The 12,823-nt window shown below is 49.9% G+C and overlaps 1 protein-coding gene across 1 annotated transcript; it reads left to right on the top strand.

Annotated features, from left to right (window-relative positions):
- The first annotated feature begins 5,561 nt into the window (after nt 1-5,561).
- LOC118229737 (E3 ubiquitin-protein ligase RNF126-like) lies at nt 5,562-12,275 on the top strand. Its single transcript, XM_035422035.1, has 9 exons — nt 5,562-5,655; nt 6,837-6,895; nt 7,271-7,334; nt 7,614-7,843; nt 8,492-8,560; nt 9,058-9,127; nt 10,087-10,180; nt 10,820-10,935; nt 11,334-12,275. The coding sequence occupies exons 1-9, from the start codon at nt 5,581-5,583 to the stop codon at nt 11,499-11,501; spliced, it is 945 nt and encodes a 314-aa protein (XP_035277926.1). The 5' UTR covers nt 5,562-5,580; the 3' UTR covers nt 11,502-12,275.
- The last annotated feature ends 548 nt before the right edge of the window (nt 12,276-12,823 follow it).

The following is a 12,823-nucleotide window of genomic DNA, read 5'->3' as shown; positions in this document are numbered from 1 at the left end:
CGTTGCGTCAGGCCCAGTAACCAATTGCGTGCGTTTTCATTGGTGATTGACGCCATCGTACTTCGGTACTACGAAAACGAAATGTGTTGGTTTCCACTACTACTCGGAACCTGATTTATAACAGGTGTAAACGAATCACTCGGGCCAGCTAACATTACCGCTGATGTTAAGGTTAATGGTATCCAGACCAATAATAGAATTGTGCACATTTTCTGCGAAAAGAAAAGTAACACGGTGTCCCGCTGGAGTTCCATGAATTCGGCGGGCATGCGAAACTGCGACTTGCATTAATAAGAGACCACAAACAAAGTGGTGTGCGTCACGAATTTTTTTTTTTAGAACATTCTTTTATTATGTTGCCATTGATTTCCTCCAGCGTTTTCTCGTCTTCCTCTCTGCCAGTTGCTCAGCGCGCCAAATAACTACAAATCCGTGTGCATGGATTCGTAATCCGAGGGCACGGTTTATAAACCGAGAGTACAGATTTACACATGGGTCTTTTTTTCTCAGCTGTCCCCAGGGGGGCACCGTAGAATATGGCATGTAACGCGTATAAATCCACTGGGTTTCAAAATAACAGCCCTTGTTGGCCATTATGCAAATGAAGAGATGCATTTAGCCGAAGCTGAAGACCGTGCTTCCGTGACCAAGGGAACTGATCATAAACGGATGGTTTATGATTGCTTCTCTTGGGTGTTGTCGCATTCTGTAGTGGACATTCGTGTGTTAATATACCATGTCCTGGAATTATGCATGGAAATCAAATCAACACAAATGTGCTAAACACAAACTACAATATGAATAATATTAATTATAATTCCTTGCATATTTAGGGAATTATTCTGCATATTTAAGAATATGGCATGTGCAATAGCAGATTACATATACATATTTTAATTCAGTATTTTTAAAGGCAACCATTGGGCCTGGATTGTAGCTGTGATCAGGTGTGCCACCACGGATTTTAGGCCCTGTGATATAATCTCACATTGGGTCCCACCACCCCAGAAAATCCTATGTTCTAATATTTTGTGAAACCAAGGGCAACATAGTTGTAATTACATTGTAATTACATTGTAATTTCAACGCATCTCTGCAGTAACAGTGTAATTACAGGTAATGCGGCCGAATACAGGTACTGGGACCCCGAGTGTTCAGCGGGTGGTTTAATAGACTGTACACTGCAGCTGTCTCCCGCTAATTAAACACAAGCACACACGATGACCCGGCCTGGCTTGCAGCTGGAGGCGACAGCGCTGGGCTGTTTCAATGAGCTTCGTGTCCCTTGCTGCGGCTCCTTAAACCGCTAACCTCCAGCCAAACGTCATATCAGCACCTAATTTTAGCACCTCATACACAAGAACAAGTTAAGAGCAACAGAACAGCTCTTTCTCTCTCTCTCTCTCTCTCTCTCTCCCTCTCTCTCTCTCTCTCTCTCTCTCTCTCTCTCTCTCCCCTCTCTCTCTCTCTCTCTCTCCCTCTCTCTCTCTCTCTCTCCTCAAACATCAACCCCTCGCTCTCTCTCTCTCCCCCTCTCTCTCTCTCTCTCCCTCTCTCTCTCTCTCTCCTCCTCTCTCTCGCTCTCTCTCTCTCTCCCCCGCTAGCTCTCTCTCTCTCTCTCTCTCTCTCTCTCTCTCTCCCCCCCCCCCCTCTCTCTCTCTCTCTCTCTCTCTCTCTCTCCCCCTCTCTCTGCTCAAACGTCAGCCCCTCGTGGTGCCAGGACTTGTTAATGACTGAAAGCAGAAATGACTAAAATAATTAAATGCACCTCCTTTCTGATGCCTCAAACTCAACAAGATGAACCATCACCCGTAAAGCCCCCCCTCAACTAAACCCTTCCTCCCTCCCTCACACACTCGCTCGCTTGCTCGCTCACTCGCTCGCTCGCTCACTCAATCACTTGATCGCTCGCTCACTCACTCACTCACTCACTCACTCACACTAACATTCACCTGCTCACTCACTCACTCACTCACACTAACACTCATTCACTAACTCACTCACTCGCTCACTCACTCACTCACTCACTCACACTAACATTCACCCGCTCACTCACTCACTCACTCACTCACTCTTAGTTATTTGATTTTATTTATTTTTTTATTATATTTTATTTTATTCTAGTTATTTTATTATACACTATGTTGGTTACTGTTGCTATATTCTGTGATCTTTTATTATACTTATTGTGTCTTAATTGTTTTTGTAATCTCGACCTGGCCCTCAATTGTACCTCTGAGAATTAAATAAAGGTTCTGACTGACTGACTGACTGACTGACTGACTGACTCACTCACTCACTCACTCGCTCACTCACTCACTAACTCACTCGGTCACTCATCCACTCACTCACTGACTCACTCACTGACTCACTGTCTCACTCACTCACTCATTCACTCACTCACTCACTCACTAACTCACTCATTCACTCACTCACTCATTCATTAACTCACTCGCTCACTCATCCACTCACTCGCTCACTGACTCACTGACTCACTCACTCACTAACTCACCCATTCACTAACTCACTCGCTCACTAACTCACTCGCTCACTCACTCACTCATTCACTCACTCACTCACTAACTCACCCATTCACTAACTCACTCGCTCACTAACTCATTCACTCACTCACTCACTAACTCACTCATTCACTAAATCACTCGCTCACTAACTCACTCGCTCACTCACTCATGCTCTCACACAGCCCGCAGCTTGCCTGCTCCTTACCGAACGCAGTTTCTGCTCAGCTGGAGAATGTGGGTTATATTTAACGAGCGTAATCCCCGGGGAACGGCGGGCAGCGGGTCTAATTACAGCAGCCTGGCGTCCCCCCGCTCATCAGGGGCCTGGCTCAGGCTGCGCTGTCACTGAGGGGGGGGGGGGTCGGGGATGCGGGGGGGTTGCAGTCCTACCAGCTCATCAGGGGCTTGGCTCAGGCTGCGCTGTCACTGGGGGGGGGGGGGGGGGGGGGGGGGGGGGGATGCAGGGGGGTTGCAGTCCTACCAGCTCATCAGGGGCTTGGCTCAGGCTGCGCTGTCACTGATAAATGAGACTCCGGGGGGGTGGGGGGGGGGATGAGGGTGGGGCGCAATTTTGCCAGCTCACAGCTCCGCCCAGAAGGGGGGTAGATCCCAACATGACCTCCCCGCTACCCTCACACACACGGAAAGCGCTGGCGTCGTACACTGTAAAGATGTGGACCTGTTAGGATGAAAACAACGCCTAAATATTTCCCACTGAGATGTATTTAATGTCTACGATCATGTGCAGTCGTTTGTGTGCTTCCCCATCTGCGCTGAGCGGCTTTTCTGATCGCGATAATATCGCTTATTTCAACATACTGCAGGATATTTGATTCCTAAACACACAAATCTAAAAAAACAAATCTGATCAGGCTCGTTGAAACGTACAAAGCGGAAGAGCCAAAATAAAGAGAGCGAGCCTCTCTCGCGCTTCAGGAGTTTTTCTCCTTCTGTGGTGTTTGGCAGCTGTGCGGTTTAGATGAGTCATCCACAGTGTGACGTAGCGTGAGGCTACTGCGTCCCTGAAGTGGGAGAGATCCTGCATCTTCGCTGCTCATTAAGGGCTATTTGGCCAATGTGTTTAGCCCCATCGAGCTCCACTGATGATGTCAGAGCCAGGTTCCTCAGCTTGGCGGGAGACACACTTTATTTATGGTTTGCCAGAGCTATTTCTGTGCTAGGTGCCATTGTCTCGCATGAGTGTGTGTGTGTGTGTGCGTGTGTGAATGGTTCTCGCTCATCCCTACCACGGCGCTTCTCCGCCCTAGCTCCCCAGTGGTGGAATGAACTCCCTGTTCCTCTACGAACCACTCAGTCATTGCCCATCTTCCACCATGGCCTGAAGACTCACTTCTTCAGGCTGTACCTGGACTAACTATCACCACTCTGCAGGGCACTCCTCATCTAAGATAATTTTTATCACTTATATCCTTCCTCTTTGTTCCTGTAGCACTTTATTTTTACACATGTACCACCTGTACCACTTTCATGTTATTGTGCCTTATCAGACCTGTGTTTAGTAGTTGTTCCAGTAATCTTCAGTGTGCACTTATTATTGTACGTTGCCTTGGATAAAAGCGTCTGCCAAATAAATGTAATGTTATGTAATATGTGTGTGTGTGTGTGTGTGTGTGTGTGTGTGTGTGAGTGTGTGTGTGTGTGTGTGTGTGTGTGTGTGTGTGTGTATAATTGCAGAGCCTGATTCTGTTTCATAATTTTTTTTGTGTGCACAGTCGTAATTCCTTTGATTGCGGATGTGCGTTGTTGTGGTACATTATGATTGCAATGTACTTGTGCTATTAAAAGGTCTTTGAACTGGGTTTACCTTCCTGCCCCCCCCCCCCCCCTTGTGAAAAAAAGTGAGCAACGGTGGGTGAAATAGGTATGCTGTCTGTTCATCGTAAGGCTGTTTACTATGCGCTTGTATTGTTCAGACCTCAGTGGGTTTCGCTGAGGGCAGTGGGCAGGTTTTGGAAACCACTGTGGCGTGGAGGTCAAGGATAACATGTAGGATACAGGATTGAATCTCAGCTGCACTGCAAAAAAAAAAAAAAAATGCTGTAACAGAACAGCAGCAATGTTGCCTGTAAAAAAACATTCAATGAAGGGTCAAAATGTATAAATCCTGTTATTTTATGGGATAACCAATAAATAATTAGTAATTGCTTCATATATTCTCCATGACTTTGACTGTGTTTTGAAAAAAAAAATTCTGACCATAGATTTTTTCCTGAGTAGAATGTTACCGTTTGCTGCAGTCACACAGCTGGATATCAGCAAATAGCGGGTCACGTAGACCGATCCAGGTTCATCAACTAAGCAAACAATAAAATATGTCTTCGTTCATTTTAAAAAAATGTCCTGATTGGCCAATAACAGGACACTGTACAATGTCAATAATCTTGAAATGGCACCATCTCCTGGTAGCTGCAGGTACTACACAAGGAGCAATCATGCCGTTTGAGCTATGGTTTATCTATGGGTTTGAGTTAGATTCGATCAGCCGGTAACGCCATTTCGCTAATGATGAAGGCAATATGTCGTAATGTTTGACTGTAGGACTCTTAGGCTCTTATTCCTTCCAGACAGTAACACTTGGACGCTGAGACCTCATGGAAGTACACAAAACTGCACAAGGGCATGTATTAAAGCTCCAAATCTACATTACTTTCAGAATCGGATTTACCAAGATCTGCTGTTTGAGACCAAGTAAAATTATATGGTGCCGAATGTAAAGGATTACTGTGTATGTTAAAGGGGTGAAGGGGGGTTAAAAATAATTCTGGACTGTAATCGCTTTGGTCATCTAAGTGGTTGTATTGTATTATTGTCACTGTTTAACAAAAAATGCTAACTGATCAACGGTAGCGCATAACGGAAAAATCACAATCAATTTACGATGCCGGAGTTTTAACGTCAAAATGTAATAAAACACAAATAACAGCAAGTAGACGCTTTCCTAAGATCTTTAGCATTTCGTATATTCCGCTGTGTGGATTAGTTTTGTCCCCTCCCCTAGCCCGTACAAACTTTGTGTGTCTCGCAATTGAATCAGAAGATGGCGGAAGCTCCCCCACGACTCAGCCGGTTTTTCTGTCACCGATGTTCTGCAGAGATTAGCCCTCTACTCCCGGTTGGTAATGTGGTCAAGGAAGAAATGATGAAGCAGCAATTATTGTCTATGATATAACAATGAGTGGGTAATTCGCCCATGGGTCTAGTTTAGGTCCTGATGCTGTCCATAGCCTGGTTGTGTAGCTGATGTTGTCTGTCTGTCTAGCTAGCTAGCTTGTTCGTAGATAGTAGCACCAGAGTCTATTGCTTAGTTAGCTAGCTAGCTCGTTCCGTTCGTTGCCTAGTCGAAGTGCTTCCTAATGCAGCGGTACTTCTCTCCAGAAATGTTGTTTTCGCGAGTGACTTTCGTGAACGAGTAGCAGGGCAGAAATCTATTTTTTTTTCGTTCACTGGCCACAGTGGCTGATGCATCCCAAATTATACCGCCTCTGTTTTACCAGACAACTACATGTTTAGAATAGAAAGGGGTCGCCAAATGATGGGCGGTTACCTGCCGTTGCTTATAGAGTTGACAAACTTACCAGCAACAGATACAATTTAGCATTTGGCTGGTGGCTGTTAATTTCCTAGTCAGGAGTATTGTCTAACTAGCAAGCTAAATGGCATGCTAGATGTACTGTAGAACATCTCAAAAATAATTGTAGTCCCTCATTGTAGACTAGCTAGTCTGCTATCTTCTGAACCGAGCAACTCGCTAGTGTTGGGCCAGCTAGCTATCCCTTATAGCTAGCTAACGCTGGCTATTTAACTAGTAAACAAGCAGTCACGTCAATGCTAATATATTGTGTCCTCTAACGAAAAAGTGTGTGTGTATTTGTTACTAAATTGCATAAAATGGGAAAATGTCACATATTGCCATGACACCGCAACGCCTTGAACAACATTGTCGATGAAAACAGTTGCCAGGTAACGCCTGCTGTCAGCTGTTAATTGGACAGCCTCTTAGCAAACACTGTAGCACTGCGGTATGTGCGATATATGTAACTGTTTAAGTATGTTGGCTTAAAAACAGTTAAATCAAACAAATAAATAGGTAAAATCTCAGCCTGACTCTGTAATTGTTACATTTTTACACACGAAAGCTATGTTTTTTGTAATGACCTCAGTGTCTGGCTATTTCTCAGCATGGTAGTTTTGTACATAATGATGTGCCTGTGTGTAATTGCATAATATGTGGTGTGAAGACTGTAGTGTGTCTATAAGGGTGGTAAATAACACAGGTGTGCCTCTCCTCTGCAGGATTACACCTGTCCCCGGTGCCAGTCTGGATTCATAGAGGAGCTTCTGGAGAGCAGAAGGTATGTGACGTCCTGCGGTCCTGGGGTCTTGCTGCTTGTATATAGCGTTGTCACACTGCCCGGTTCATACGGCATTCCCAGATGAAAGACCACGGCGTCTGTGTCAGGATGGCGGGGAACACAGTGAGCAGCTGAGTGGACCTGTCTCGTCTTTAACCTCTGGACTCGACATCTGATGTGTTGGGTCTCCAGGAGCCCCTGTGAATTTGGCCCAGTTTGGGGGTGAAGGGGGGGGGGGTGATTATTCCCTGTGAATTTGGCCCAGTTTGGGGATGAAGCGGGGGGTGATTATTCCCTGTGAATTTGGCCACATTTAGGGGGGGGGGGGGGTGCTGGGGTCTGATGTCTGACTGTTCATTCCCTGTTCGACTCCAGCGCTGAAAATGAAGCCACACCCACCCCCTCCACGAGCAGCAGTCAGAGCCGTCAGCCATTTGAGGTGTGCGAATGAGGGGGGCGGGGTGGGGGCGGTGGGGGTGTTGATAATGGTCACCCTAGAATTTAGAAGGCTGGTCATGATTTTCATAAATGGTTGACTGTGTGTGTGTGTGTGTACATGCGTGTGCGTGCGTGTGCCTGCATGTGCGTGTGTGTGTATGCGTGTGCGTGTGTGTGCCTGTGCATGTGCGTGCGTGTATGCCTGTGCATGCGTGTGCGTGTACATGTGTACGTGCGTGCGTGTGTGTGTGTACATGTGTGCGTGCGTCCCGTCCTGCAGAGCTTGGAGCAGCACCTCTTCGCGTTCCCCCCCGGGTACGGCCAGTTCGCTCTGGGCGTCTTCGACGAGGGCTTCGACTTCGGCGTGCCGCCGGAGGACAACCGCGAGGCGGAGGCCCGGCGGGAGCGGGAGCAGGCGTACCGCCAACGCTACGGCGCTAGGCAACCACGGGGCCGCCACGCCCCCCGGCGGCCGGCCGGGAGGCACGATGGCGTGCCCACGCTGGAGGGGTGAGTGGAGACCCAACCCCCCCCCCCCCCTTCCCCACAGCGCTGACGCGGTTTCGACCGTTGCCAGGGAAACGAGCGGTCGGCATTGTGCAACGGCGCTTAACTTCATACGTGGGCCTGCGCTCAAACCTGCGCCCCCCCCCCACCGTACCTGCTCCACACGGCTGCCCCCACCGTACCTGCTCCACACGGCTGCCCCCACCGTACCTGCTCCACACGGCTGCCCCCACCGTACCTGCTCCACACGGCTGCCCCCACCGTACCTGCTCCACACGGCTGCCCCCACCGTACCTGCTCCACACGGCTGCCCCCACCGTACCTGCTCCACACGGCTGCCCCCACCGTACCTGCTCCACACGGCTGCTGCTCAGTCTGTGTGTCTGTCTGTCTCTGTCTGTCTGTCCATTGACCCATATAAGTCTGTCTGACTGTGTGTCTCACCGTTTATCTGTCTGTCTGTGTGTGTGACTCACCATTTATCTGTCTGTATGTCTGTCTGTCTGTATTCTCTGCCGCGTCGTCTCTTTCTTGGCCCAGTAGGGGAGTGCGACCCAGCTCTCCCCTCCTCTTCCTCAGGGGAGTGTGACCCAGCTCTCCCCTCCTCTTCCTCAGGGGAATGTGACCCAGCTCTCCCCTCCTCTTCCTCAGAATCATCCAGCAGCTGGTGAACGGCATCATCGCGCCCACGGCCATGGCCAACATCGGCGTCGGGCCCTGGTGAGGAGCCCGCCCGCGCGTGCCTCGTGCCCGGAGGAGCGCCGCGAAAACCACGCGCACGCTCGCCTGCTGGGGGGCGGAGTTCGGGTTAACGCGCTCTGGGGTCTGTCCTACAGCCCCGGTCACATCCGACGCCCCCCCCCCCACCACTGCGTCCATATTTGGTCATATTTTTGCTGGGCTGGAGGGAGGGTTTGTGTTGGCAGGATCATCCTGAATAATGAATAATGATCTGATTTATTTGTAGAGCAGCTTTCATTTGGGGAAACGAGCAGCTCAGAATGCTTCACAGTGGAGACCAAAATGCAGCACGTTAAATAAAAAATGGACAAAATTTAGCAAGTGGATTAAAAAACAATGAACAGAAAGCGTGTAACGTGACCAATGGTGATGCAGAAGTAATCTTGAGTGAGTTTTCGGCTGCCAGCTTAAGTTTAGCGATTGATGGAGCTTGATGATTGGATAATTTCGGTGCTGACATCGTTCTCTCGTGGAAGGGGGATGCTGCACTCGAACCCCATGGACTACGCCTGGGGGGCCAACGGGCTGGACGCCATTATTACGCAGGTAGGCCTGCAGCGCCCGCCTGCTTTAGACCTGGCCTGGCGTTCGCCTGGTGCCCGCTGACAGAGTGAACTGGCAGTGTGTGGTAGTGTGTGGCAGTGTGTGTGGCAGCGTGTGGCAGTGTGTGGTAGTGTGTGGCAGTGTGTGTGTCAGTGTGTGGCAGTGTGTGTGGCAATGTGTGGCAGTGTGTGGTAGCGTGTGTGGCAGTGTGTGTGGTAGCGTGTGGTAGCGTGTGGCAGTGTGTGTGGCAGTGTGTGTGGCAGTGTGTGGCAGCGTGTGGTAGCGTGTGTGGCAGCGTGTGTGGCAGCGTGTGTAGTTGTGTGTGGTAGTGTGTGGTAGTGTGTGGCAGTGTGTGTCAGCGTGTGGTAGCGTGTGGCAGTGTGTGGCAGCGTGTGTCAGTGTGTGGCAGCGTGTAGCAGCGTGTGTGGCAGCGTGTGTAGCAGCGTGTGTGGCAGTGTGTGTGTCAGCGTGTGTAGCGTGTAGCAGCGTGTGTGGCAGCGTGTGTGGCAGTGTGTGGCAGTGTGTGGCAGTGTGTGTGGCAGTGTGTGGCGTACCGTACTCTAGGGTACAATGACAGTGTCCTACCTGGCACTCGAACCTGCTGCTTTTCAGCAATAAGTTTCCTGCACTGTGCATGAATTATGCATGTAGTATAATTATATAATACTACCCTGCCCTCCTGTCTGCAGGTTTTCTCATTTCATTTGCTGAGAGCCTACTTCTCTGGTTCTGGGATCATTTCATTAGGGGACCTCCCAGATAGGGCGTACCTCATTTTCATTTATAATGCCTTTATTTTTGGAATGTTGTTGTGTGGGAGGGAATTTCACTTTTGGGAACATTTATAAATCTTCCTCCTGAGCCTTAGTGTTTCAAATCTCAGAATCGAAGGAGCTTGCAGTTGTAAATCTCGCAGGTTCTTGTTGTGATGTAAAATCATTTTCTCTGTCCGTCCCGCTCAGTTGTTGAATCAGTTTGAGAACACTGGACCCCCACCTGCAGACAAGGAGAAGATCAAAAGCCTTCCCACAGTGCAGATCACAGAAGAGCACGTAGGTCAGTATGACCCCACCCCCCGAAAAACACGTCCGCCCATCCCTTTTCACTCCCCTGAGAATACTCTGAGAGTGTAATCATCTTACAGGGGAAAGGGTTTGTATATGAACAAGATTTTTTTCATTATAACATAACCAGTACATGTTTATTTTTCAGGTGTGTCAGGTCAGTGCTTTCAGTTTTAAAAGCAGATCAGTTTTTTTTTCTGCACTCTGTCTGTTTTGGGTAATGCTTGCTCTTCTTTGAGGAGGTGTGTGGTGTAATGATGAATGTGCTGTTTTGGGTAATGGGAGGTCTTGTTTGAGGAGGTGAATGGTGTAATGGTTGATTTGCTGTGCTGTGCTGGGCAATGCTTGCTGTTCTTTGAGGATGTGAGTGGTGTAATGGTGGATGTGCTGTTTTGGGTAATGGGAGCACTTGTTTGAGGATGTGAGTGGTGTAATGGTGGATGTGCTGTTTTGGGTAATGGGAGCTCTTGTTTGAGGATGTGAGTGGTGTAATGGTGGATGTGCTGTTTTGGGTAATGGGAGCTCTTGTTTGAGGATGTGAGTGGTGTAATGGTGGATGTGCTGTTTTGGGTAATGGGAGCTCTTGTTTGAGGATGTGAGTGGTGTAATGGTGGATGTGCTGTTTTGGCAGGCTCTGCCCTGGAGTGCCCTGTGTGTAAGGAAGACTACGGTGTGGGAGAGAGCGTCAGGCAGCTGCCCTGTAATCACCTGTTCCATAACGACTGCATAGTGCCCTGGCTGGAACAGGTAGGCCTGCCCCCCCCCACCCCCCCACCCCCACCCCCTTCTACCGCACTGCATCGGGCAAAAACATTTCTTCTGTGCTGCCGTTAAAGGGATCCCCCAAAATGTTCCTACCTCCTGAACACCTGTTTTAAAAAACACCTCCGTCTTCCATTGACTCCCATACTTTTTTTATTTAAAGAATAAACTCACCACATCTGCGGGGTCATCGCCCAGCCTGGCAACCCTGTTTCCAGCATCTTTAAGGGGACTTTTAGGAATTGTTGATATCCAGCTCTATTTTCGACTGGCCCGTGAACTTGCTGATGGACAGAGGGCGTGTCAGCCTGCCTCTGCCTCACGCCGGACCTTCTCCCCCCCCCCCCCCCCCCCCCCCCCCCCCCCCCCCCTCTGTGTTTCAGCACGACACGTGTCCGGTGTGCAGGAAGAGCCTGAGCGGCCTGAACACAGCCACCGACCCCCCCGGCCTCTCGGGGATGAGCTTCACCGCCCCTTCGTCCTCTTCCTCCTCCTCCTCCTCCTCTCCCGCCAGCTCACCCAGCAACGAGAACACCGCCAAAAACTCGTAATTGACTTGCCCCCCCCCCCCCCCCCCCCCCGGCTCCTTCCTCGGCACCAAGGCACTGCTGCCCCCATCACGGCACCGCCCCCTGTTAGGGCCCCGCCCCCTGCCGTAGCCCCGCCCCCCTGCCACGGCTCCGCCCCATTCCACAGCACCGCCTCCTCGCACCTCAGTGTGCACTTCCGGGGCCCTGGCCCAAACGCGCGAGCCGGGGGCTGGCGTGACGTAGACCACCGGGGCGTGTTCCCTGCACCCCCCCCTTACCCTTTAAACCACCCCCCCCCCCTTCCAAAAGCAGCTAGTGACCATTTCTACATATGCGTGGAATTTGACCTCTGACCTCCTACCCATGGGCTGACACTAGCTAGGGGAGATTGGGGACAGTGGGGAGGGGGGGGGGGGGGGAGCGGGCTGAGGAACTTCAGACAGAACCAGCCAATCAGGACATGGGATTGGCTGCGTCTGACATGGGAGGGACTAATGAAATAAGGCCGCATAAATACCGTAAACAACACTGAACCAGCCCTGCCCTGCACTGAGGGAGTAGTTCTGTGTGTGTGTGTGTGTGTGTGTTTGTTCAGGGACTGGGGAGGGGCACTCGATTTGCACACACACACACACACGCACACATACACACACATTTTTCTTTTCCTTTTTAATTTTTAACTCTCCATTAGCAACACAGCTGTTTGCGAAGGGGAAGCATATTTGTACATAGTCTACGTGTTGATGTTTTTTCAGTTGCTGTTCATCAATACAGCCAAAGGATCAAAGAATATCCTTGCAAAATGGGGTGGGGTGGGGGGGGGCTGGGGTGGGGGTGAGTTCGGCATCACAATCTTTTTATTCATTTACACAACAGCATATGTTTGCTGTTCTTAAAGGTACAGTAAACATAATGCTGCGCCAGTGACCTTCATTCCCAGTCCTGGGGGGCCGCACGGTCTGCTGGTTTTTATTTTTGTTTAATATCAGCAACCAAATCCGACCCAAGAATCCAGGGGGCTGGGGGGGGGGGGGGGGGGTGAGTAAAGTGTGTAATCGACTGCATTAAGGGTTCGATTAAGTGCTGAGTAACAACAAAAAACCAGCAGACCCTGCGGCCCCCCAGGACCAGGACTGAAGCCCGCTGGACGAGGCAAAGCTTTTAAATGCAGTTCGGCAAAAAAAAAAAAAAAAGAAGAAGAAAAGATGTGAAAGAAAAGTAAGAGCGTGTGAACTGGACCGATCCCTCGTTCTGTGTCTCAGACTCTGAGTGCTGGTGGTCGCCTCCTTTCCGAACGGCCCCCGGGGGGGGCGCAGAGCCGAGGCTGAATATTTCAGCCCTGC

The sequence above is a fragment of the Anguilla anguilla genome, chromosome 6 (genome assembly GCF_013347855.1).
Source record: "Anguilla anguilla isolate fAngAng1 chromosome 6, fAngAng1.pri, whole genome shotgun sequence".
In the NCBI taxonomy this organism is placed as follows: domain Eukaryota; kingdom Metazoa; phylum Chordata; class Actinopteri; order Anguilliformes; family Anguillidae; genus Anguilla; species Anguilla anguilla.
The sequence above is the reverse complement of the archived record's forward strand: the minus strand, read 5'-3'. Positions and strand labels throughout refer to the sequence as shown.

Bases quoted from the DNA above. Each gene is read 5' to 3' on its own strand.
- LOC118229737 (XM_035422035.1), top strand. From the start codon at position 5,581: ATGGCGGAAGCTCCCCCACGACTCAGCCGGTTTTTCTGTCACCGATGT. The intron at 7,335-7,613 runs GTGTGCGAATGA...CCCGTCCTGCAG, and splicing joins AGAGCCGTCAGCCATTTGAG to AGCTTGGAGCAGCACCTCTT. The intron at 7,844-8,491 runs GTGAGTGGAGAC...CCTCTTCCTCAG, and splicing joins GGCGTGCCCACGCTGGAGGG to AATCATCCAGCAGCTGGTGA.